The sequence below is a fragment of the Physeter macrocephalus genome, chromosome 14 (genome assembly GCF_002837175.3).
Source record: "Physeter macrocephalus isolate SW-GA chromosome 14, ASM283717v5, whole genome shotgun sequence".
In the NCBI taxonomy this organism is placed as follows: domain Eukaryota; kingdom Metazoa; phylum Chordata; class Mammalia; order Artiodactyla; family Physeteridae; genus Physeter; species Physeter macrocephalus.
Genome location: NC_041227.1, coordinates 118,466,150 through 118,491,077, shown reverse-complemented (window position 1 = coordinate 118,491,077; position 24,928 = coordinate 118,466,150). Strand labels below are relative to the sequence as shown.

Here is a 24,928-nt window from a genome sequence, read left to right as displayed (position 1 = left end):
ATGAGGCAGCTTCTGAGCAAATGAGAGTCAGTCAGGTTCCCGGGCCCGTTGGGGAGGTCGGCTCGGACAGGAGAACCCTGCACCCGCATCAGGGGAGGAAGAAGGAAAGGTGAGTACAGGGACAGATTCGCTTGAGGGGGTGGCAGAAGATGACCCCCGGTCACAGTTTCCCACCTCCTGAGGTTGGCTCATAATCACAGCGTTTGCTGGCCAGTGGGGTCCTCAACAGACCATTTCTGATTCCTCCTGGCCCAGCAGCAGGAGACCTCCTGGGTGTCTGCCAGCCTTCCTCAGAGCACAGGGGATGATAAGTGGCAAAGGGGCTCCACCCCAGGCCTCACCCCACCAAGTAACCTGGAAATACATTTGCAAGTTGTTAAGCTAATAAAGCTGGTTGAGGTTTCCTAGCACAGTAGAGTGAGAAGCAGAGATGAGACACCAAGCACCCAGGAGACGGGCACCAAGAGGCTGGAAGCAGAGTCCAGAGCCAAGGGCACCCAACTGAAACCACAAACCAGAAAAGCAGAAGTGCAACCCTGCTTTCTTCCCCATGTCCCCATGTGGGTGTGGGAACTCAGGTACCTGCTTGGCTCTTTTGTACCAACCAACCCTGTGACGGGGGGAGAGAATGACAGCCCACTCTATGGATAAAGAAACTGAGGTCCAGAGATTCCAGGGGTTGCCCAGAGAGACACTGAGACAGAGTCTACACAGAAGCCAGGTCTCTGGACTCTGGCTCCATTCTTTTTTCCCTTTAATTGAATGGAGCTTCTGCCCCAAACCCAGGAGAAGAACCTCACTTCAGGTCATTGTGTGTGGAATCTCACACTAAGTGCCTCTCCGGGGGCGGGGCCGGGCATGGCTCCCCACTGCACGGTGGTGCACCTGTCGCTCAGGGTTAGGGGTGGATACGGAGCGAGGCCTGGACTCTGTGCTGGAGAAGGTGTGCTCAGAGGAGGGACAGACGCCAGAACAGGGGCGGTTCTGTACACGGCTAAGCCCCTGGGGACAAAGATCACGACTCATTCCCGCTCCCCCTCCACCCCAGCCCGGGTGGCACAGAGACAGCCAAGGAGTTCCTGTCCCCCCTCCCCCGGCCCCCCCTTAGCCAGCCGCTAGGCTCAGTCACTGGTCTGTGGGCATTTCTTTTGCCTCTGGTCCCAGAGAGCTGATAGGATTTTCTGGTTGCACCTGCTCCTGGCCCGATACTTCTGTGAGAGTTTTGGAGAGATGGGCGATATGCAGCTGGCTTGTTGTGTCCCCGACCCCCGCACGTGCCTCTCCAGGCGCGAGGGTGTGGTGAGCCCGGAGGACCCTGCCGGGGAGCCGCTGTGGTCAACACCTCCTGTCCCCGGGGGAGGGGAAGCCCAGGCAGGAGGCCTGAGGAGCCAGCCTCGGTGACCAGGACAGGCCAGAGCTGCGTGGGTTTTGCTCGGTCCCTGCGGTGTGGAGCCAGAGCCCAGAGGGAGACCCCAGGCGTGGGAGCCAGGCCTCTTAGAGGGGAGGAGAGTGGCCAGGGTGCTGGCTGCCTTTTCTGTGGTCCTAGCCATCCTCCCCCCATCACTCCTGGTCCCTGCCACAGGGAGACCCTGCTCCCCAGTTCCTCCTGCAGGGCAGTACTGAGGGCCTAGGTTCCCGCGCCTGTCCTCCTGTCTTCCCTCTCCACCCCAGCTCCTCCCTGGTGGCCCAGCTGCTCTGGAATTTACAGAGGTTCTTCCCTTCTCTGGGGCTTGGCTCCTTCTCTCTCTGTGGTCCTAGCCATCCTCCCCCCATCACTCCTGGTCCCTGCCACAGGGAGACCCTGCTCCCCAGTTCCTCCTGCAGGGCAGTACTGAGGGCCTAGGTTCCCGCGCCTGTCCTCCTGTCTTCCCTCTCCACCCCAGCTCCTCCCTGGTGGCCCAGCTGCTCTGGAATTTACAGAGGTTCTTCCCTTCTCTGGGGCTTGGCTCTTTCTCTCTTGGTGGCTGTGTGTGTGTGTGTGTGTGTGTGTGTGTGTGTGTGTGTGTTCCCTGGCCCTCAGGGTGGGGGCAATGTGATGTGCCATATGTATGACAAGTGAGGCCTCCAGGCCTCTCTGGGGGATTAATCTTGCCCCTGGGCTGCTGGCTTCTGAGCTGGGGCACAGGGGATGGTAGTGAAGTGATACTGGAGCCCTGAGGGCAGAGTAGGGCATAGGCCTCAGACTTGCTCTGAATGGGGTCTCCCCAAGTGTTCCACACCCCAAATCTACACCATGCCTGGCTCGACTTGGGTGTCCGTGTCCTGAGCCCACAGTGGGTGCAGGGGAGGAGAGCCTGGGGGATGTGGGCCGGGAAGGAAGGAGAGCCAGGGCTGGGCGGTGAGGGATTGCTGAAATGGGAGATGAGGGCCCTGGGATGCAGGTGGGAGGGTGAGGGCCAGAGCGTCCTGTGGATTAATAAAGACAAGACGGACCCCAAAGGCTCGGAGGAGAGGCCGCAGCTTCTCCTCCAGGACCTGCTGTGTCCTCTGTGAGCACCCGCCTGGTGAGGGGGTGAAGAGGGGGGAGGCCAGAAGAAAGCTCTTAGGGTAGGGTGGGGTGGGGGGCTAGTCCGCATCCCCTTCTCTGGGTCCATGGAGGGCGGGGGAGGGGCCCGGGGGTACCTGCTCGTGTGTGGGGGCACGCAGGTGAGGGCGCACGCATGCGTCTTGGTGACCAAGGCTGGAGGAGGCGGACCCAGGCGGTCAGGCGGGTAGGTGGTGGTGTGGCCAGAATCCCGCCTGTCCTCCGCGTGGCTGGAGGGAGCCAGACACCAGCTCCCTCCGATACCACATCGGCCCAGGCCCCTTCCTCTTTGAGACATCCCCCCACACGCAAGCTTCCTCTTTTCCATCACATCCTCCCTGGGCGTTGGAGGAGTGGATGGCCACTCGTCCTGTCTACACCAGCCCAGGCCCCAGCACCCAGCTGTCCCCTCTGCTGGCTCCCGTCTGTGCAGCCCACCCCTCCCCCACCCACGGGCCCAGTGCCGTCCTCTGTGCAGCCTGCTCCGCGTCTGTGTCTGGGCCTGGGATTCAGACCTCCCTGGGAATCAGAGCACTGAGTGGGGTGGTCAGTGGTTTCCCTGGACATAAAATACCCCCGCCCCGAGGCACCCCTACCCGACTCCACCCCACCCTGTCTCAGGCGGCCTCCTTCTCAGGCAGCATTTCCGCAGCCCTGACAGGAAATGGGCTGGAGGCTCAGCCTCCCGCCATCGCAAGGCAACTTCTTGTTTCCCGGTTGCCCTGTACCCGCCCTGGGCTTGTGCCCCTTAGCTCCACCCCCAAAGCCTTCCCAGGGCTCCATCCCAGCAGCTCAGGGGCACAGGATGGTGGACATCATTGCCAAACTGACCAGGAGGCAGAGTCGGGGCCTGCGGGGACAGGTAGGGGACCCTGGCATTGGGGGGAGAGCTCAGCCTCTGATGGGGATGGCAGAGGGGTCTATGCGGTCAGGGGCTGCCAGTGGGCCTCCATCCTCTGGCCCCGCTAGGAGCTGAGGGAGCCTCACGGAGGTTAGGACTCCTCCCTTCTTTCCTCTTTCCTTCTCTGAGGCCCCGCCTGTCTGAGAGGGGCGGCCTAGGGATGCTGAGAGGTGGTGACCTGCTTCGGGGCTGGGGGGCGGGGAGGGGAGAGGCAAGGCCTGTCACCTGCCTGTGGGCAATGGGAGGGGACTGGATTTGAGGGGGGCACGGGGGCAGCTGGGTGTGGTGACAGCCGGGCCCCTCTTGGCTCTGTTCTCCGGACTGAGGTGGGAGACCACTTTCTTTTTCCCACTCGGTGTCTCCTGTGTCTCTGACATGACTGGGATCTGGGGCCCAAGAGCCCCTGGTGCCCTAGTCAGACCCGTGTTGACGGGCTGTGTCTGCATCTAGTCTGGGCCTCCAGGAGTTGGGGGAGGGGAGGCAGCCCTGCTCTAACCGGGGAGAGCTCCTCCCTGAAGGCCTGAGGGCCTGGAGGGCCTGGCTTCACCACCTGGCTTCCAGGAGCCAGTCTGAGCCTGTCTGAGGCTCTGCCAGGAGAGGAAAGTACCTCTATCTCAGCACTGCGGGGGCTCTACAGAGAGTTCTAGAGTCTGAAAGGGCCTCGGGGCTACCTCAGTCCAGCTCTTTCCACAGCGCTGCAGCATCCCTAGCAGGGGTTCGACTCTGCTTGCCCACCTCAGACGAAGGCCCCGCACAACCTTCCAAAGCTGCCTGTGTCTCTGGGGCAGCTCCAATCCTTAGACTGTGCTTCCCTCCAAGGGGCATTGCCCTGCCCCCGTTTGGCCTCTGATTTGCAGTCTGGAGCTCCCCGGTGTAATTCTGTGTCTTCTCTTCCTGGTGACAGTCACGTGGGGGGCCTCAACTTCTACCTCCCAAATCTCCTCTATACCGGCTGGGGGTGTTCCTTGTACAAGGTCCCGATCAGCCCGACCAGCCTGGGACTCCCCGTGGACTCAGAGCCAAGGCCAGCAGCCTGGCCACATGGAAATCCCTACTCCCAAGAGCCTGTCTCCTTCCTTTGCACCCTTCCAGCCCCTGTCCCCGGGATGAGCAAGGCCGCTGCCTCAGTGGGTCCAGCTGGGCTGGGTAGGAGGTGTGGCCGGTCATCCACTTTCCTCCACCCGCTGCCTGCATCCTGTTCTCCCAAGGATTTCCCTGGTTCCTGTGCCTGAACTCTCATTTTCAGGAAGTTCTTGCTCAAAGCTAACCCCAGTCTCTCCTGTAATATCAGGTGTGTTTGGTTTTTGTTCGTTACTGAAGTTTGGCATGGAATTGACTTGCGTACTCATGCAGTAAGTGTTTTTGTTTGTTTGTTTTGTTTGTTATAAAGCATTTTTTAAAAAATATTTATTTATTTACTTGGCTGCGCCGGGTCTTATTTGCGGCACGTGGGATCTTTGCTGCGGCACGTGGGACCTTTTAGTGGCGGCATTCGGAATCCTTAGTTGCGTCATGTGGTCTCTTAGTTGTGGCATGTGGGATCTAGTTCCCTGACCAGGGATCGAACCTGGGCCCCCTGCATGGGGAGCACGGACTCTTAACCACTGGACCACCAGGAAGGTCTCAGTAAGTGTTTTTGATGGATCGGCTGTGTGGCTCAGGGCATTGGACCATCTCCTGGGGGTCGACTATGGTCGGTTACATCATCCTGGGTCTTGATCTCAAGAAACTCTTGCCTTTTGGGGGCAGAGAAGTTAGGCAGATGGGTGGACAATGAACGGACCACCAAGGCAGAATGCCATCGGGCCCCAACAGAGCGACAAGCAGAGTGCCAGCAGGTTAGACTTTTCATCCGAGGGAGAAAGCCTCCCCCAGGTGAGGCTTGTGGGCTGAACACCAGCAGAGGAGCAGGATTTGGGCCAGCAGGGAATGGGGGGCGGGTTTCCAGGCTGCAGGGACATCTGGAGCAAAGGCGTGGGGGTAAGAAGATGCCTTTTGTGTTTGGGGGAGGGTCAGCAGGCCAGTGTGGTTGGGATACAGGATGCCACAGGAGGGCTGTTGTGGACAGAGAGAAAGAAGTGGTGTGGAAGATCCCATTTCAGCCACACAGGAGCTTGTGGAGCGAGGGAGAGGAGTGGACTGGTGTACGCAACTCTTCCTGCCCCCTCCATGCCTGGGGCCCATCACACTGTCTAAATGGCAACACCCCCTTCTATTTTTGTTTTCCTGTTAGCAGCAGTCATCACCGAGGTGCGGTGCATTTCCCTGTCACCCTGCTTGGTGCCCTCCTCACCCCACCAGCATTCACACACACACGCACTAGAGTGTCAGCTCCGCCAGGACAGATTTGTGTCCGTTTGTCCACGACTGCATTCCCAGTGCCTAGAACAGTGCCTGGCACAGAGCAGGCAAATCTTTGCTGGCCAAGTGAATGTTTTTGTAGGCGCCTGCACAAGGCCCAGTGAGAGGCTGCCTTGAGCGGGAGGTGCTTCCCCTCTCGAGTGGTTTATAGCAGCAGTCCCCAAATTTTTTGGCACCAGGGACCAGTTTCATGGAAGACCGGCGCGGGGGGCGGGGGGAGGTGGGGGATGGTTCAGGCTGTCATGCCAGCTATGGGGAGTGGTGGGAAGTAGCAGATGAAGCTTCGCTCACTCACCCGCCACTCACCTCGGGCTGTGCGGCCCAGTTCCTAACAGGCTGGGGACCACTACCGGTCCGTGGCCAGGAGGTTGGGGACCCCTGGTTTATAGCTTAGTGAAGGTGTTACAGCAACAGAGGAACTTCTATGATTTTTAGAAAATTAATTTATTTATTTATGACCGCGTTGGGTCTTCGTTGCTGCGAGCGGGCTTTCTCTAGCTGCGGCAAGCGGGGGCCACTCTTCGTTGCAGTGCGCGGGCTTCTCATTGCAGTGGCTTTTCTTGCTGCAGAGCATGGGCTCTAGGCACACAAGCTTCAGCAGTTGCAGGCCCTAGAGCACGTGGGCTTCAGTAGTTGTGTCACGTGGGCTCAGTAGTTGTGGCTCACGGGCTTTAGAGCACAGGCTCAGTAGTTGTGGCACATGGGCTTAGTTACTCCACGGCATGTGGGATCTTCCTGCACCAGGGCTCGAACCCGTGTCCCCTGCATCGGCAGGCGGATTCTTAACCACTGCGCCACCAGGGAAGTCCCTCTATGATTTTTTTAAAAAAAATTTATTGCACAAAATTTTGATGCTGCAGAAAAGAAAAAAACTAAACAAGACCAAATCCAAGTCCTATAATTACACTACCCAGAGATGACCTCCATTAGCATTTTGGAGAGTTTCTAAAAACACAAAATTGGAATTGTGCTAAGTTTACATTTTGAAATCTGCTTTTGTCTTGTACCATTATGTATTCTTAGAAAACAGTATTAATCTCCTCGTGCTATTCTGCTGCCTGGGGTTTGACAGTGTCATTATTTATCTTTCTGGTGGGTGCTAGGCTGGGTGTGGTGGGCACACAGGAGAAATCTCGGGAGAGATCTGGAACCTGACACCCGAGCTGAGTCCTAAAGAAGGAATAGGAGTCAGCCAGGAGGGGCAGGTTGTGAAGGAGCAGAGGCCTGTAGCAGACACAGCAGAGAGGCTGGGGGCCTCCAGCAACCCGGTGCTACTGAAGCTTAAAGTTCAAGGCAAGGGCCAGGAGTGGCAGGAAATAGGGGGGAAGACAGGCAGGTGACGGAAGGCCTCTGGGGCCCTGGCAAGGGCTTAGAGTTTGCCCAGCAGGTAGCAGGGAGCCGTGAGGGTGTTATGCATTGACCAGGCTTATATTCTGTGTGACTGGACCCTCCAGCCCACCTCACTTTACTTTGGAGGGGGACATGGGGCTCACCTTTCTTTGCCCTCCTTCCTCCTTCCCATCTGGCTCTTTCTCTTTCTCTTGTCTGCAATTGATTCTGAGGCCTGCAAACCCTGTATTGGGGAAGTTCCAGCTCCAAATCTGGAACCGGAGGCAGTACTGGTTCCAGTTCAGATCTTTCTTGGCAGAGGAGGAAGGAGGGCTGGGGGTTCTTCGTGGGGGCTGTAGAATGGAGCAGGGCCCTGCCCCCAAGTGTCCTGGGGCCTGGGGTGAGAAAGAACTGGGCCCAGGCCATTTCTCTGTTCCTGCACAAGCTTTGATTCACACCTGTGAGTGTGCAGCTGAGGAACTTCATTATCGATATTTTACTACTGTTAATAAATAATTAATCTAAATGTCCCATGCATCTGGGGCACTTCATACTTTACAAGGTGCTTTCAAGAACATTTCCTCATTCTCTCTTCACTACAATTTCCGGAGTGGGCGGGGCAGACATTTTGCAGCTGGGGGAACCGAGGCAGAGAGGTGCTGTGACTTGCTGAAAGTCGCCCAAGTGGCGAGTGCCCGAGTGGGGACGATGTGACCGCGGGGCTGCCCTGAAGGTCACGTCTCCTTCCTCCTGCCGCAGGTGGATGACCTCCCAGAGCCCGTGTACGCGAACATAGAGAGGCAGCCTCGGGCCACGTCGCCTGGCGCCGCCGCAGCCCACTGCCCCGGCTCGGTGTGGGAGACACACACGGACGCGGGCACCGGGCGCCCCTACTACTACAACCCGGACACGGGCGTGACCACCTGGGAGTCGCCCTTCGAGGCTGCCGAGGGCGCCGCCAGCCCGGCCACGTCTCCGGCTTCGGTGGGCAGCCACGAGAGCCTCGAGACCGAGTGGGGCCAGTACTGGGATGAGGAGAGCCGCAGGGTGTTCTTCTACAACCCGCTGACGGGCGAGACGGCCTGGGAGGACGAGTCCGAGGACCAGCCGGAGGACGAGCATGAGATGCAACCTGGCCTGAGCCCCGGCAGCCCCAGGGACCAGAGGGTGAGGGGCGAGGCCTCGTCTGAAAGGGCGGGGCCTGGCCAGGGGGGCGGGGCTGGCTCTGAGGGCCTCAGAGAGAGAGGAGTCGTGGTCATGGGTGGGCGGGGCTATCTCTGAGAGACTTGGACCCCGCCTCTGTCTCCCACAGCTCCGGGGAACTAGGGTGAGGGGGCGTGGCCTGGACCGAAAGGGCCGGGCCCCTGGGGTCACTGCTGGCTCTGAGAGCCTCTGACTCTTCTGTTCCCTGCAGCCCCCCACCCCTGAGACGGACTACCCCGAGCTGCTGGCCAGTTACCCAGAGGAAGACTATTCCCCCGTGGGCTCCTTCGGTGAGCCCGGCCCCGCCTCTCCCTTGGTCACACCCCCAGGCTGGTCTTGCCACGTGAGCCAGGATGGGCAGACGCTGTACACTAACAACTTCACCCAAGAACAGGTAGGGGCAGTGGGCAGATGGTCCCAGACAGCCGCGGGGTCGCTCCCCTTAACACTCTAAACTGAAGTTCCCGCGCGGGCTCCAAGTCAGCCCAAGACCGAATCACCCACACCTGCCCGCGTAAACTCTTTGGGGCCATGTTGGGCTCTGGTTGGAGGGAAACTTTTGCTCCCCCATCATGAGGTGAGCTAGGTCCCTGACCATCCCTCTCCCCACAGTGGATGAGGTTGGAGGACCAACACGGGAAGCCTTACTTCTACAATCCAGATGACGCCTCCGTTCGCTGGGAGCTGCCCCAGGTAACCAAGTGGGGAAGGGAGAGTGCCAGGGAGAGGAGGGGGGGTGTATATGACAGTGTCTTTCTCCCCAGGTCCCTGTCCCTGCCCCTCGAAGCATCCTCAAATCCAGCCAGGACAGTGAGACCCCGGCCCAGGCCAGCCCACCTGAGGAGAAGGTAAGGGAGGGGGCATGTAGGACCTGGCAGGACCCCCACGGAAAAACTGGGCTGTTTCTGGAGGCTCTGGGGGCTGGGATTGGGTCTGGAGGCATGTCTCCAGCATAGCCCCAAGCACTAGCCTGGACTGAATGAACCTGGGTTCTGGGTCATCCCAGGCTCAGAGCTGGGCGAGGCTCGGGGCTGGAAGGCCGTCTCTCCTGCTGTGGGAGCAGGCATCCCACCAAGCAGCGGCCAGGTGCCGGCAAAGAGGGTTCAGTGGAGACTCAGGCCCAACCTGTGAGGAGGGCCTGGCTGAGAGGGAGGCTAGCCTCTCGCCCCCCCCGCCCCCGCTCCCCCGTGGCTCCCCCCTTAACTGCCTCCTCCTTCCCCTTCTTTCTCTAAGATCAAGACCCTGGACAAGGCAGGAGTGCTCCATCGAACCAAGACGGTGGACAAAGGAAAGCGGCTCCGGTGAGAACCCGTCTGCCCCCAGACTCCACGGTGGACCTTAACGATGACGTTCACTGAGCACTTCCCGTATGCCAGGCTCTTGTTAACCCTCATAGCGACTTTATGAGGTCCTGTGAGGACCCTGAGGCACTGAGGAAGTGACTTGCCCCAGGTCCCTTGGCTACCGGGTGTTAGCGCTGGGAGTCCACCCCTTACGGTTGGGTGCCCCAAGTTGTGTTCTTAAACTCTGCGCCCTGCTCCTGGAGGTGGGAGGGGGGCCTCAGCCCAGGACCAAACCCAAGCCCTGCCACCACCACCCCCACCTAGGAAGAAGAACTGGAGCGCCTCCTGGACAGTGCTGGAGGGCGGCATCCTGACATTCTTCAAGGACTCGAAGACCTCGACTGCAGGTGGCCTGGTAAGGCCCAGGCGCCCAGCAGGGACCACCCCATCTGCTCCTGACTCCTGGGGGTCTTCACCTCATCAGGCTTGCCAAAGGCTAGGTCTGAGACCACGGAATATGAGTGTCAGGGGAGCTGGGCCTTGGCAGGGAGTGATGAGAGCAGATCACCCCAGGACAAGTGCTTCCAGCCACCTCGCGCGTGGGGACCAGTCCTTGAGGATGGACAGCTCCAGCCTGGTGGGCAGGGAGGCTGGAGACTGGACACACCCGCTCGCAGAGATGGGGCTGCACTCCTTTCTCCTTTCCTCTCCTAGGTGGGCGGGTAGCAAACAACCAGCCAGCCTGCAGGCTCCATGGTTAAGAAGTACCAGAATCTCTGGGTTCCAGGAACCCTTGGGCCCCCTGCCCCCAGAGCTGTGACCCCATTTTGTCCCTGAAGCCAAGGGAGCCTGGTAGACTGGAGCCAGGATGCTGTGACGGGCCCAAGCTGAGCTGAGGGTGCGCTGTAACCATGCTCCCTCCCCTCTTCCCTTTCCCACAGAGGCAGCCTTCCAAGCTCTCCACGCCCGAGTACACAGTGGAGCTGAAGGGGGCCTCTCTCGCCTGGGCCCCCAAAGACAAATCCAGCAAGAAGAATGTGCTGGAGGTGAGTGGTGGGGTGGGGGAGAAGGAGAAGGGGCTTACTGATGGCTTGGGACCCTCACTAAGCAAGCCCCAAGAAGGTGGACCTGGGGAGTTAGGGCTGGGATTCTCGGGGCTCAAAACCAAAACTGCCTCCACCCTGGGGATCCGTCCACAGTGTTTCCTGGCATCACAGATTCTGCAGCTCCCTCTCCAGGAGTGGAGTTCACTGGAGTCCTTGGTCCCAAGTAGGGGTCCTTGGGGAATGAAACTGTCATGCCTAGAAGCGCAGTCCTCATCCCAGCTGCTTTGGCCTGAGACAGACAGGAGGCTCTGGGTCCCCAGCTACTTTCTCTGGTAGGCTGGGACACCTGCTGTAGCTGGTCAGAGCCCAGCTTCCAACTGGCAGTGAATAAACCAGGGTAGTGGACACGTTTCTCAGGCTCTGCAGCAGGAAGAGAGAGGCCAGGTGGGGCCCAGGCAAGACCCTCCCAGGCCACTGTCCATGTGTTGTCTTCACCGTCTTCACTGTTGTGTTTCCCTTCACTGTCCATGTGTTGTCTTGTTTTTAAACTACTCTTACCCTCACCTCAGTCCCCAAATGTTTTGAGGCAGATCACAATAAAAATGCATATGGTGAGCTGGTAAAAGCCACTGAAAGCCAGGACTCACAAAACAAGTTAGAGGAAGAGGGCAGTGTGGAGAGGGATTAGGATGATGTACAGGTACTAAGGTTGTCGTTGCTGAAAAAAATCAGCTCCAGGTTTCCTGGTCGCCAGAGTGAAAAGAGAACGGCAATCAGTTACATGGCTCTTATTATTGGGGCGGAGGGAAACCTTCCTAGATTTTGAGGGAAATCAGTTTCTAGTGTGCAGCTCCATTCTAGTTTAGTAGAGGGACTCTTGGGCTGCTTCAGCTAACATCTGATGAAAGCCCAAAAAGCATGACCTTCCATCTCAGATCAGAAAAAGCAATTCTGCAAGGAGCTTCAGTGTGTCGTTTAATGATAATTCACCCAGCTTCATTCAGTTCTAGAACCAGAGTATCCACAGAGCAGATCTGGAAACCTGTTTTGTCTCATGAGCCACTCTGATCAGTAGGTCTGGAGCCTTCTCCAGGCTTAGCGCTGTAATCGACTAGCAATGTCTGCCGTGGACGTCAGATTGAGGAGGGACATCATATTTGCTAGGTATGTTCCTTCCTGATCTGGAGGGACATTCTTCAAACAGGGCTCTCTGAATGTCACCTCTCTGACCAGGCTTTCGACGAAAGTTTCAGAGTAGACGCTTCTGAGTTGTCTTTTCTGGCAAGGACTGGAAGGCAGATGGTGCTCTTGAGAGCTCCTCAAGCCGATGGGAAGGCTGACAGTCTTGAATGGAAATCCTGGAGCCCCCTGCTTCCCACTGGCTGGCAGCCATCCTTCCTCCACTCAGGGGTGACCTGTAGGTGACTTTGGATTTTTCTCAAGAGACCGCCCCAAATTCTATATCATTGAGGTTGGCCGGTCTTTCTAGTCACCCCAGAGTCACAGAAAACTTCAGGAACAGTCCCCTGAGAATGGCTGGTTTGAGCTCGGCTTGCCTGTGCAGTCAACAGAATGAATGTCTTGAGCAGTATATTGATATGTAACTAGACAGATGTGCCTTCTGTATGAAACTCAAATATGAACTGATTATGTTTTGAGACAGCTGCCAAAAATAATGGCTATTGTTTTAGAGGCATTGTTAGGCCATTCTCTGGGATAACAGACAGGGCTCCTGTCAGTTTAGGTTAGCACGAGGTTGTGCTATCTGTGGGCACACACGAGGTGTGCCCACTGAAGGTTCTCTGGTCTTTGCAGGGAGGGGGATGGGGTAGAACTTGCAGGTTTGTTTGGTTTTGTCTTGGAAAGCATTTTAAGTAGCATTCAAGTCTGAGTTAAATAGGTAGACAGCCAAAACACAGCCCTCTCTGATTCTGGAAGCTTGTACCCTGTTGTCTGAGACAGTTTTTGCTGACTCTCATTTGACCCAAAGCTGTGGCAACCAACCATTCCCATCAACCTTGAACGCTTGGTTCTCAGAGCCAGAGGTTGAGGAGAGATCCATCCAAGTTGCCTCACCTTGTTCTTTGTAGACTTTGTTAGGGGAACAGCAGTCAGCTGAAAAATAGCCCAGGCTGTTAATATCTGCTTGCTCTTCAATAGTATAAAACAGTGGCTTTGGGGTCTCCCACCGGGAGTTTCTTTCATTGACTTTTTTGCTGGCCTGTGCTCTGGGTAGGCCTGCCGTGTTCTGTGGCTCATGCAGAGACAGGATGGGGCAGGGAAAAGCACCCCAGACCGTTGACAGATGTGCAGATCTTCTGCACTCAGATCCTTGCTCCATCATTCACTAGCTGTGTGTCCACGAGGAAGTTGCCCACACTCACTGTGCCTCAGTTTGCCCATCTGTAACACGGAGATGCTGTTACCTACCACTTTAATGAGGTGAAATACCTTGGCTTGGGGTGAGGCCCTTGCTCTATTAGACTCTGAGCTCCTGGGGACAGGAACAGATCACCTCTACCTCTGTATCCCCCCTGGGACAGACCCAGCGAACCAGAGATGACTGAGTGATTTGTGTCCCACCAGCTGCGGAGCCGAGATGGCTCAGAGTACCTGATCCAGCATGACTCGGAGGCCATCATCAGCACCTGGCACAAGGCCATCGCCCAGGGCATCCAGGAGCTGGTAGGCAGAGCTGGGGGCCGCCAAGGCTGGTGGGAGGGGATGGGCAGCCATTATGCAGGGCAGCTGTGCCCACTGTGGCTGGTGCCCTCCACCCGGGCACTGGGAGCTCCATGGCACCGGTGGGTAAGTAGCCCTCTCTGCAGAAGCAGATGGGCTGCTGAAGAAATAGCCTTTCTTAAGGAAGTGAATCCAGCCTCTGGGGTTGGCCGCAGAGTCCTGGAGGACTCTCCAGGTGGGCATATCCTAGAGGAGTGTCCCATTCCACACTGAGGCAAGAGAAAAGTAAATACTCTGCTAAACAGCCTCAGGCTGGAAAGACAGGCTGAAACCAGAAGACAGAATTTAAAAGGATTGAACGGATGAGTCTAGCATTGTTTTTTCAAGTTCAATATATCAATTGCATAAGTAGAGATGGGGCAGGCCTGCTCTGACAGCTCTTCACCTGAAACAACCTGAGGCTTTTTGATCCTTAATTCCCTATTAAGGGACTAGGCAACACTGGGTGCCCTGCTTGGCTGTATTAATAGAGGTAGGAATCCAGATCCAGGGAGGTGATGCCGGTGAGGTTGTTGGCAGCGCTCTGGCCCCAGCTCAAACTGCAAGCTCGAACTGGGAGCCACATATTGAGGAATACTGACCTACTGGAGTGTGTACAGAGGAGCTCAGGAAAATTATGGGGAAAGTGGACCAGGAACTGGGAGGTCGGTAGCGGTAGTCAGGATAAGAAAAGGTGGGGGAGAACAGGGTGACTGTCTCCAACACCTGGAGGGCTCCATGCAGCCAAGGGAGGTGAGCGTTCTGGGGTTCTCTGGTGGAGGTGAAGGGGGTTGACCTGGATAAGGAAACAGCAAACTCTCTGCCCGGGGGTCTCCAGTCCAGGCCTGCTGGGAGGGCACTTTGGGTCCCTCACCCCATCCTAGAAGGACCCCCAGCTGGCCCAAGGCTCTGCCTCTCTGAGGCTCTGTGATTCTAGTCCGCAGACCTGCCCCCCGAGGAGGAAAGTGAGAGCAGCAGCGTGGACTTTGGGTCGAGTGAGCGCCTAGGAAGCTGGCGGGAGGATGAGGCACGGCCTGGTGCAGGTGTGCTTGGGGGTGAGGCTGGTGGAGGGGGTGGTGGGCATCATTTGGGCGGGGTGGGGGGGCAGCTGGCCCAAGGCTCTGCCTCTCTGAGGCTCTGTGATTCTAGTCCGCAGACCTGCCCCCCGAGGAGGAAAGTGAGAGCAGCAGCGTGGACTTTGGGTCGAGTGAGCGCCTAGGAAGCTGGCGGGAGGATGAGGCACGGCCTGGTGCAGGTGTGCTTGGGGGTGAGGCTGGTGGAGGGGGTGGTGGGCATCCTTTGGGCGGGGTGGGGGGGGTGGGGGGGGTGAGGGGGTGACGACCTGGCTAGGGCTGCCGGGCCAACCCCGGCGCCACCGACTGACCCAGCCCTCGCATTCCCATTCCCTTTGGGCAGCCGTGCCCACCCCGGGGCCCGGAGGTCTGGAGAGCGACCTGAGCAAGGTCCGGCACAAGCTCCGCAAGTTCCTGCTGAGGCGGCCCACGCTGCAGTCGCTGCGGGAGAAGGGCTACATCAGAGGTACAGGAGGGACCCGGAGAGCTGGGTGCCGGTGGCACAGGGGCGAGGCGACGCTGACGAGCCTTTCCCCCAGACCAGGTGTTCGGCTGCGCGTTGGCCGTGCTGTGTGAGCGCGAGAGGAGCCCGGTGCCGCGCTTTGTGCAGCAGTGCATCCGCGCCGTCGAGGCCCGGGGTACGTACGCGCGCCGGCCGGCTGGGCCTGGCATTCCGGGAGCCTGAAGGCCTCCTTGCAGGACCCCGGACGGAACCCCCGGGGAGCTCAGGGTCGAGGGGGAAAGAACGGGAGTTCCTGAGCAGGAATCATAGCAGGGGCTTTAGCGCCATCCCACCGAGCCCGCGGTCAGCGCCTCCCTCCGCTCCAGGGCTGGACATCGACGGTCTCTACCGCATCAGTGGAAACCTGGCCACCATCCAGAAGCTGCGCTACAAGGTGGACCACGGTGAGGCCCGTCCCCTGTCCCCGCCCCAGGCCCGAGGGCGCAAAGGGATGCTGACCTCCTCCTCCCCTCCCCCCTTCCCGCAGATGAACGTCTGGACCTGGACGACGGACGCTGGGAGGACGTCCACGTAATCACCGGCGCCCTGAAGCTCTTCTTTCGAGAGCTGCCCGAGCCCCTCTTCCCCTTCTCGCACTTCCCCCAGTTCATCGCGGCCATCAGTGAGCGCCTGGGGGAGGTGGGGCGGATGGGGGAGGGGTGGGGCTGGGGTGCCTCAGGCACCCCTCTGGCTGCGACCGCCCCCGCAAAATACTGGAAGTCAGCCCCCTCTGTTTCCCTTCCTCTCCTCTCTCTGCCTCTGACCCTTCCCCTGCCCAGAGCTGCAGGACCAGGCCCAGCGCAGCCGCTGTGTTCGGAACCTGGTGCGCTCGCTGCCCGCCCCCAACCACGACACGCTGCGGCTGCTCTTCCAGCACCTGTGCAGGTGAGCCGGGGAGCCGCACGGGAATGCGGAGGTGGGCCTGATAGGACCCTCCCCGCACGCCTCCCCCCAGCTCTGGGCCCTGATTCCACCCCACCCCCACCGCAGGGTGATCGAGCACGGAGAACAGAACCGCATGTCCGTGCAGAGCGTGGCCATAGTGTTCGGGCCCACGCTGCTGCGGCCCGAGACAGAGGAAACCAGCATGCCCATGACCATGGTGTTCCAGAACCAGGTGGTGGAGCTCATCCTGCAGCAGTGCTCAGACGTCTTCCCGCCGCACTGACCGCGGGCCCGCACCCCTATCCCCGCTGCTGGCGCTGCGGACCTGGGAGTGGGGGCGGCGACAGTGGTCCTGCATAGAAGCGGGGCGGCTGGAAGCCACGCGGCTGGACTCTATCTCTGAGACCCTCCGCCTCCCACCAGTCCGCAGGCCGGTGCGAGTTCTGCACCTCTCGGTTCTGAGGGTATGGTGACCCCTGGTGGGCAGTTCGCAAAATGTGATTTTTTTTTTTTTTTTTTTTTTCCTCTGATTTGGCCTGTTTGGGGGTTAATTGGGCTCTGTTCTTTATCACAGCGCCACCTACTGTGAGTGTGCGAGAATGAGGGGTGGGGGGAGAGTGTTCTGGGACGGCCGCTGTTGCGAGGAGGAATTCGGCCGAAGGGTTTCCTGGCTTCGTCAGGCCTGCACCTGGTGGAGGCCTTCAGGGAGACCCTGTGGGTCCCCGGCCCCGTGCATGGCACTGTGCCCATCATGAAGCAGCAATCGACAGCCTCCCTGCTGCGGAAACAGGACTGAGCCGGGCGTCCAGCAGGCAGCTGAAGCTCCCTTTCCCCAGGCCTCTGGGCTGGAGCTCCTGCCCGGCCCAATCACTGGCTGGCTATAGACCCTCTTCATTGACTTTCCTGTTGGGGTTCTGGGCCTCTGCCCTCCCTGATCCACTTGTGCTCTGTGCAAGGGTTCTTCCTGGTCGCTAAATGTGTACCCTGCACCTGCCACTTGACATGCACCATTTCTACCAGTAATCCCGTCTTACAGATGAGGAAACGGAGGCGTACAAAGGCAAAGTGCCTTGTTCAGGGTCTGGTGGGTGATCTGACTCCCCAGCTCAGGCTCCTCTCACACCAGAGCACAGCCTCCTGTGAGGGTGAAATCAATCCTTGCAGCTACCCCTCAACCCCAGCATGGCCTTATGGTAAATCAGGGAAACTAAGCTGAGTGGCTTCTGTCTGGACCTGCGGAGGTCCCTGAAGGCAAAGAGGGAATCTGCCCCAGCTGTTCTTCTCTGCGGGGAGGGGAATAGCACCGGCAGGAGCTCCTAGCCCCTCTCAGTGCCTTGGCTGCCGGGTATGCCTCCCTGGCGCCCACCTTGCCGTGAAGAGCTGGGAGAGAGGCCTGATGGGTAGGGGGAAGGAGGGCACGTCCTCAGAAAAGGAAGTGTGAACGCTGCGGTCATCAGCCCCCCTTCCCTTCTTGTACACAAACCACCTCAGTATATGGGTTTCAGCTCCCTGCCCCACCTGCCCGTTCACGTGTTCAAACAATCGTAGCTAATATTTATTGACATTTGCACCATACCAAGCGTTTTACTTGGACTATCTCATTTGTTTCTCACAGCCAATATTTATTATCTGCTCTTCTGTGCCAGGCACTGTGCTCTGGGGCAGGGGTACCACACATTGCCTCCCTGGTGGAGCTTATGGTTCGGCGGGCAGGGCTGACCGAAGCCCACCCCTAATGCCAGAGGGGCTGGGGCAAGAGTACAAGTGGAGGCCTCATACCATACGTCAACATATTGTAAAGCTACAAATCAAGCTAACAAGTGTTCAATAAAATGCGTTCTATTCTCCTACTTTGACAAATATCTTTCATAATGACCTGGGAGGCCAGGGTTTTTTTTGGTTTTTTGTTTTGCCTTCCCATGCGGCTTGTGGGAGTTTTAGTGCCCCAACCAGGGATCGAACCTGCGCCCTCGGCAGTGAAAGCAAGGAGTCCTAACCACTGGACCGCCAGGGAATCCCCGAAGGCCAGGTTCTAACATAAACTTCTTTGACTCTTCCGAATTCCATGCCCAGATGGCTGGCATGAGAAGAGCTGGCTCTGCTCTCAGCCACACCCACCCTATCTTCCCACCCTCAGCGCATCCTGGCCCAAGGGGAGGTGCACGCAGGTGGACACAGCAGTGCAATCTGCTGCTCCTTGGTTACCCCACATGGTCCACCCTCTGAGGGAATGGGCCTGGGGTCCCACGTGTCAGGAGCATGGTCTAAAGGGATGGGCCTGGGCTCCAAGGGGGCCCCAAAGATTCCTCATCCTGGGGGGAGAGGCACAGACAGAGAAGGTCCAGAGCTAAAGTGGGACCCAGGGCAGGGCAGAGATCCCTCTCACAGGTCTAAGGGCGGAACCGGACGGATATTAAACTCCCAACTACTTGGTTAACCGTGTTGGTACGGGAGCTGAGAAAAGCACGGGGTGCTCTGAAGGTGTGTCACTGGGGTGTGACTGTCCCCCAGGGGGCCACGATGTCTCTGCTGAAGGCACATTTGAGCCAAGCACTAAAGAATGAGGAGGAGTCAACAAGGTGAGGAATTAAGGGAAAGGTGTCTAGTCAGAGCGAACAGCATGTGCAAAGGCTCTGGGGCAAGAAGCCTTGTGGGGAGAACAAAATCTGAGCAAAGACCGTCGTGACTGGAGCCCACAAAGCCAGCAGGCCTGGGTGCGAGGTGACGCTGGAGAGGCTGACAGGGGGCAGAGTGCACAGGGCCCTGTGGACCTCGATGAATGGGGACCTGTGGCAGGACATTGGCAGGAGGATCCTTGGGCAGGAAGGTCTTGGGAAGTGTCAGCTCCCCACCCCACCCCAAGCTTTTGACCCTGCCAAGAGCTTGGTGGGCGGCAAGTAATGTGGGCAGCTGCAGGCACGGAAGTCCCAGAATCATCACATACTATCACCAGGAGGAGCTTCAGAAATCACCTACTGCCAAAGAGTAAACTCCTGGAGAGACAAGCTGTAACTCACCTGCGGTCACACGGCAGGTTGGCAGCAGAGCCTTGCCCAGAGCTTCGTGCACACAGGCTGAGCGCCTACAGTGAGCCCCGCCGGACGGTTGAGCTCAGCCATAACCCCTCAACCGCGAGCACAGTGCACGGCGAGGTGCACAGTGAATACGTCTGGGGTGAATTGGATTTTGTCTGGAGACACAAAGCTACGTAGAAAGAGCATATATATACTCATATATAGAGAAAGAGTATCTGCCCTCTTGAAGTGCCGTCTGGTTGGGGGATAGACAAAGATAAGTCACACAGTTGATAAGGGCTGTCACGGGGGGCCTCTCCCCAAGCCTCTGTCCCCCTCCCAGCAGATACCCCAGGTCCTCCGACAGCCAGGCATCTGCCCTGACGCTGCCCTAGAAAAGGCTTCCGGCGTCCACCTGGTTGCTAAGTCCCGTGGACACGCCCAGCCCTCATGTGAGTGGACTCGTGAACTGCCTGTCATCCTCCTAGACAAGCTGTCCTTTGCTCACAGCAACATGGGGCTTTGCCCAGCCTGTAAATGGTGATGCCCCGGCCCACTGCTCTCTCCTCTTCACCCTCCCTGATGGCGCTCTTCCGTTCCACTCCGGGGATTGTCATCAAGCCTGCACGTGCATCACTCAGATCTCTGTCACCAGCCTGAACTGCTCGCTTCCGAGTTCCAAGGGCAAATGTCCCCCTGCACGGGTGGCTGCCAGGCACCCCAAGTGCAACCTGCCTAAAACAAAACTGAAGCCAGTCCCTCCCCCTATTTCAGGGCACAGCACGTCCATGCACCCAAGGCTCCTTCCCCTCCGTATCCAGTCAGCCTCCAAGTCCCTATCTTCTACACCCTAAAGATTTCCTGGATCTGCCTCTCCCACTCCTGCTCGGCCTCTCATCTGGATAGACTCCTCCACTTCCAGTTCCATCGTCCACGTAGCAGCCATCTGACCATGGCACTCTGGTGTGTGGCCTCTGAGGCCCTCCCAAGCCACGCCTCCCACCTCTCTGCACACCAGCTGTGCCCATGCCTGTAGATCCCAGCACACTCCAGAATGTTCCTTGCCTGCATGCCTTTGGGCCCACAGTCCCCTGTCTTCCTCCCTTTCTCCTGGCTAATTCCTCCTTCTCCTCTCAGCCTCAGCTCACACCTGCCCCCACACCCCTCCTCAGATCTCTCACACGTGCCTCTCTCCCTCATCATACTTGCCTCGCTGTAACGTAATTGTGCTTTCATAGCCTTCGCTTCCCCGCTAGGCTGAGGGCTACATGTCTTCCAGGTTCATCCATGTAGTCCATGGAGGTACATCATTCACTCTTACGGCCAAATAGCATTCCATTGTATGGATATGCCACATTTTTTTATCCATTCACTAATTGATGGACGTTTGGATTGTTTCCACTTTGGGGCTGTTATGAATAATGCTGTTGTGAACATTTAGGTGTGAGTTTTTATGGGAAGTACTGTCTTAGTCAGCATGGGCTTCTATAACAAAATAACATAGACTGGGTAGCTTTAACAACAGAAATTATTTCTCACAGTTCTGGAAACTGGAAGTCTGAGATCAGTGTGGCAGCAGAGTGGGGTTGTGGTGAGGGCTCTCTTCCTGGCTTGCAGATGGCTGCTTTCTTGCTGTGACCTCACACGGCACGGGGGGAGAGAGAGAGCTCATCTCTTCCTCTTCTTGTCTTTTTTTTTTTTAAGAGTCAAAATTATCTATTCATTCATTCATCAACAATTTGGGGGGTAAACTTAACAATAGCCCAGCACTGACTACCATTCGCCAGTTTCATTTTAAGGGGAAAGTGAATAAGAAATCTTGAAAATTCATTCTGGTTATCCTTTGCTGCACTTTAAAAAATGGGGACCAACCAGCTCATTATAATGCCTCACCCAACATCGTGGAAGCTTAAAAGCTTACTTTGCCTTGTCTGAAAACATAATTTATTTCAGCTTTTGTTTCCCGGAGCTCCAGAGCAGCCTTTTTTCCAAGACTGATACCCACAGATGTATTTGTGATACCCAGGAGGACAGCAGCATACCTACAGAAACATTTTCATGTTTATTTTTGTGTTACATTTATTTACATTTATAAATAACAACATTTATTATTGTGTTACACATGGAAGTAGCTTCTGTCAATAGATAGCTATACCACTCCCAAGCTGTAGTTTTGTGAAATTTTATGTCTAAATGAAATGTCTTACTGAAATAAGACTAAATATTTAGCTGGTGAAAAACTTGCCTTTCAAGGCTTAATTAGCCTTCTAACTCATATAAGAGGAACACAGCCATTGAAATGATCCCGTTTATAAAAGTGATATAGAAAAGTGCTAAGATACGATTTTCATACATGACTATATCTAGATAGGAAGCTTGATGTGTCTTAAAATTTTTTAAGTTAAAAAAGTTTGTTTCCTGATTTAAAACTTTACATGATTGTTAAAAAAATTTTTTAATGAGAAATGCAATAAAAAACAAAACAAAACAAAACTGAGGCCCAGCAGTGTTAAGGGAAGGGTACTTTGTCCACTTGGTGACCAGAGCATCAGAGGTGGAAGAGCGCCCCCTCAGGCCAGTACAGGAGGGGATGCATTGGGATTAACAAGCAAGTCCCTAGGGGCTTCCCTGGTGCCGCAGTGGTTGCGCGTCCGCCTGCCGATGCAGGGGAGCCGGGTTCGCGCCCCGGTCTGGGAGGGTCCCACATGCCGCGGAGCGGCTGGGCCCGTGAGCCATGGCCGCTGGGCCTGCGCGTCCGGAGCCTGTGCTCCGCAACGGGAAAGGCCGCAGCAGAGGGAGGCCCGCATACCGCAAAAAAAAAAAAACAAGTCCCCCCAGGTAGAATCGGGGCTGTGAGGTCCAGCCCCCTGTGCCCTCCAAGAGGGGATATTCTTTTTCTGTTGCCAGCCTCAGAGGAAGGCTTGGTATACTAAAGGAGTTAGCACTTTTCCTTCCATGAACTTCATCCTATGTGGCCCACCAGGTGCCACAAGATAAACAGGTAGGTGGAGGCTTCCCTGGTGGCGCAGTGGTTAAGAATCCACCTGCCAATGCAGGGAACACGGGTTCGAGCCCTGGTCCGGGAAGAGCCCACATGCCGCGGGGCAACTAAGCCCCATGCACCACAACTACGGAAGCCTGCGTGCCTAGAGCCCGTGCTCCACAACAAGAGAAGCCACCGCAATGAGAAGCCTGCGCACCACAACGAAGAGTAGTCCCTGCTCGCCACAACTTGAGAAAGCCCGCGCGCAGCAACAAAGACCCAACACGGTCAAAAATAAATAAATAAATAAGTGTATTTTTTAAAAAAACAAAAGCTAGATGATATGGCCAGGTATGCTATTTTTTTCTTTTCATAAGCTTTTTATTTTGAAAGACTTATTGACTCACAGGAAGTCACATGAATAGTACCAAGAGGTCCCGTGTACCCATCACCTAGCTTCCCCCAGTGGTGACAACTTACATAACTGTAGTGTTACGAAAACCAGAAAAGTGATTGACGTTAGACACAACTAGACTTCAGACCTCACTCAATTTCACCATTTTGGGCATGCACTTATTTTTTTGTATGTCTTTGTGTTTAATTCTATGACATTTTATTACATGTATAGATTCATATAACCACCACCACAATCAAGATACAGAACTGTTCCATCACCTTAAAATAAATCCCTTCTGCTGCCCTTTTATAGCCACACCCTCCTTCCCTTTCCTTCAGGCCTGGCAATCTTGTCAGTTCTCCATCTCTATAATTGTGTCATTTCAAGAATGGTATATAATGGAATCATAAAGTATGTAACCTTCTGAGGTTGGCTTTTTGCACTCAGCATAATGTGCTTACGAGCCATTTAAGTCATTGCGAGTACGGATAGTTCATTACTTGTTATCACGGAGTAGTATTCCACAGATATGTTTTTTTGTTTTTTTTTTTTTGTTTTTTTTTTTGCGGTACGCGGGCCTCTCACTGCTGTGGCCTCTCCCGTTGCGGAGCACAGGCTCCGGACGCGCAGGCTCAGCGGCCGTGGCTCACGGGCCCAGCCGCTCCGCGGCATGTGGGATCCTCCCGGACCGGGGCACGAACCCGCGTCCCCTGCATCGGCAGGCGGACTCTCAACCACTGCGCCACCAGGGAAGCCCCCCACAGATATGTTTTAAAGACATTCTCCCAGCTGTGGGTGGAGGAGGGAGGGAGGGAGACCAATTAGGAAGTTGCTGGAGCCCAGGTAAACATCACAAGCCAGACCTGTGTCCTGACGGGGCTCCTCATCACTTCCTGCCACTGAAACTGGCCCTCGATGTGTTCCGGCCACGTGGGTCAGGGTCGGCCGCAGAGAGGAGGGATTGGGGTCGTTGAAGCTGAGCTGGCAGTAGGGGGCGCCAGAGGACTTTTACCCAAAGGGCGATTCCCAACCCCGAACACCAGGGAGGATTTGCTGGCGCTTTGGGCCGCTGTGGGCGTGCGCCAAGAGGACCTGGAGTCTTGTCCCCCTCCAGCCCTCAGCCCCCAAGTTTCAGTGCAGCCCTGAGTTCCAAGGCTGGGGGATGAGGCTGACGACCCGTAGTGGGGGAGGAGGCAAGGTGAGGCCTGGACTAGGAGGAGGTGAGGAGGGAGAGAGCTCTGGCCCTTCGTCAGCCCAGGGCTCCCCATCAGGAGGTGGCTCGGAGCTCAGGCCACCGGGCTGGACCTTGGCACCTCCCGCCCCATCCACCCTTCTCCATCCCTGACAGATGCCCTCAGTTCTCCGTCCACTCTTCCGAGAACGCTCTCAAGACCCTGGAGCGCCCCATACTCTACCCGGCTCTCACATGCCTCTCTGAAAGATGTCTTCCAGCACGCGCCCACCCCTTCTCCCGGGGCTTCTCCAGGGCGCTCCGGGCTGTGTGGAGCGCGCAGAGTGGACACTGGCTGCACAGCGTGCGGGCGCCTCCTAACCGCTGGGGGCTGGGAAGAGAAGGGGCGTTGCCAGGGGCTCTGGCTCCCGTGGGCTTGGTGGCAGGCACTCTCCTCGAAATCTGCACTGGCCCCCTCACCTTCTGAATTCAGCCCACTGTCTCGGCATGATCTTAAGCCTGTCCCAGGCTTCTGGTCTTCTGGCTTGCTCCACCCCTCCTGTGCTTGTGGATCCTGGCTGCCAGAACTCAGCAAGCAGCTTTCCACCTCCTTGCCCTTGCTCAGGCTGGTCCTTCTCTGTCAAGGCCCTTGCCCCCATTTTCTAGCTCCATGCCCACCCCTCCAGGAAGCCTAGCGCATAGTAGGTTCAAAAAGCAGGAGTTCCCATCCTCTGCTCTCCCACGACATACATCAACTGTGCTTCCATAATAGAATCTTTCTCATGCAGCCCTGCCTAATCATTTGTAGTTCACACAACTTCCTCCCCCAGAGACTTCACATTCATCTCTGATTCCCCAGAGCCTGGCACTCAGAAGGCACCAAGTAAAGTTTGATTGAATAAATGAATGAATGCATCAGTTGAAAGATCTTTGAAACCCTCTTCCTGTGACCCACTTCCACCCTCCTCCTCCTCTGATGACTCCTCCGTGGTTTACTTTGAGGGTGTTTCTTCCCCTGCTGCCTGTAAACGCTGGCATTCCACCCTCCCCTCTGCACAGTTCACTCTGTCCCTCTCCCTAGGCAAGCTCACTCACGCTGACAGCTTTAACTGCTGCGTTGACTCCAACAGGCCTCCAATCCACCCCATGGCCCAGAGCCCTGAGCCACGTGCATACATTGCTGGTCCTTATCTGTCTTTCCCACCGTCCATCTTTCCCATGAATGTTAAGCTCCATCAGAGCAGAAATCTTATCTGTCTGATCCACTGCTGTACCCCTGGCACCCATACGTGTTCAGTGAATATTTGTGAAATGAATTTAAAAATGGAGACACACCCTGTGAGGTCCTGCAAACAGTTCAAATTCAACGCATTCCAGATAGATTTCACCACCTCCTCCCTCCCATGATTTGCTTCTCCAGTCTTTGCTATCCCCCTCCTCCCAGTCCTCCAACTTAGAGATCCCACAGTCACCCAGACATCTTCTTTTTCTCTCTTAACACGTCAATCAGCCACTACGTTGCCCAGATTCTACAT

General features: G+C 56.6%; 1 protein-coding gene across 1 annotated transcript; it reads left to right on the top strand.

Annotated features, from left to right (window-relative positions):
• The first annotated feature begins 7,852 nt into the window (after positions 1-7,852).
• ARHGAP27 (Rho GTPase activating protein 27) lies at positions 7,853-17,670 on the top strand. The gene is made up of 15 exons (XM_028499630.2): positions 7,853-8,282; positions 8,530-8,712; positions 8,931-9,011; positions 9,083-9,166; positions 9,552-9,619; positions 9,926-10,016; positions 10,543-10,647; positions 13,234-13,332; positions 14,306-14,411; positions 14,785-14,907; positions 14,981-15,079; positions 15,270-15,347; positions 15,431-15,565; positions 15,723-15,828; positions 15,934-17,670. Exons 1-15 carry the CDS (start codon positions 8,241-8,243, stop codon positions 16,109-16,111), a joined length of 1,578 nt encoding a protein of 525 aa, XP_028355431.1. The 5' UTR covers positions 7,853-8,240; the 3' UTR covers positions 16,112-17,670.
• Positions 17,671-24,928: the final 7,258 nt, after the last annotated feature.

Bases quoted from the DNA above. Each gene is read 5' to 3' on its own strand.
- ARHGAP27 (XM_028499630.2), top strand. From the start codon at position 8,241: ATGCAACCTGGCCTGAGCCCCGGCAGCCCCAGGGACCAGAGG. The intron at 9,012-9,082 runs GTAACCAAGTGG...CTTTCTCCCCAG, and splicing joins TTCGCTGGGAGCTGCCCCAG to GTCCCTGTCCCTGCCCCTCG. The intron at 14,908-14,980 runs GTACAGGAGGGA...CCTTTCCCCCAG, and splicing joins GGAGAAGGGCTACATCAGAG to ACCAGGTGTTCGGCTGCGCG.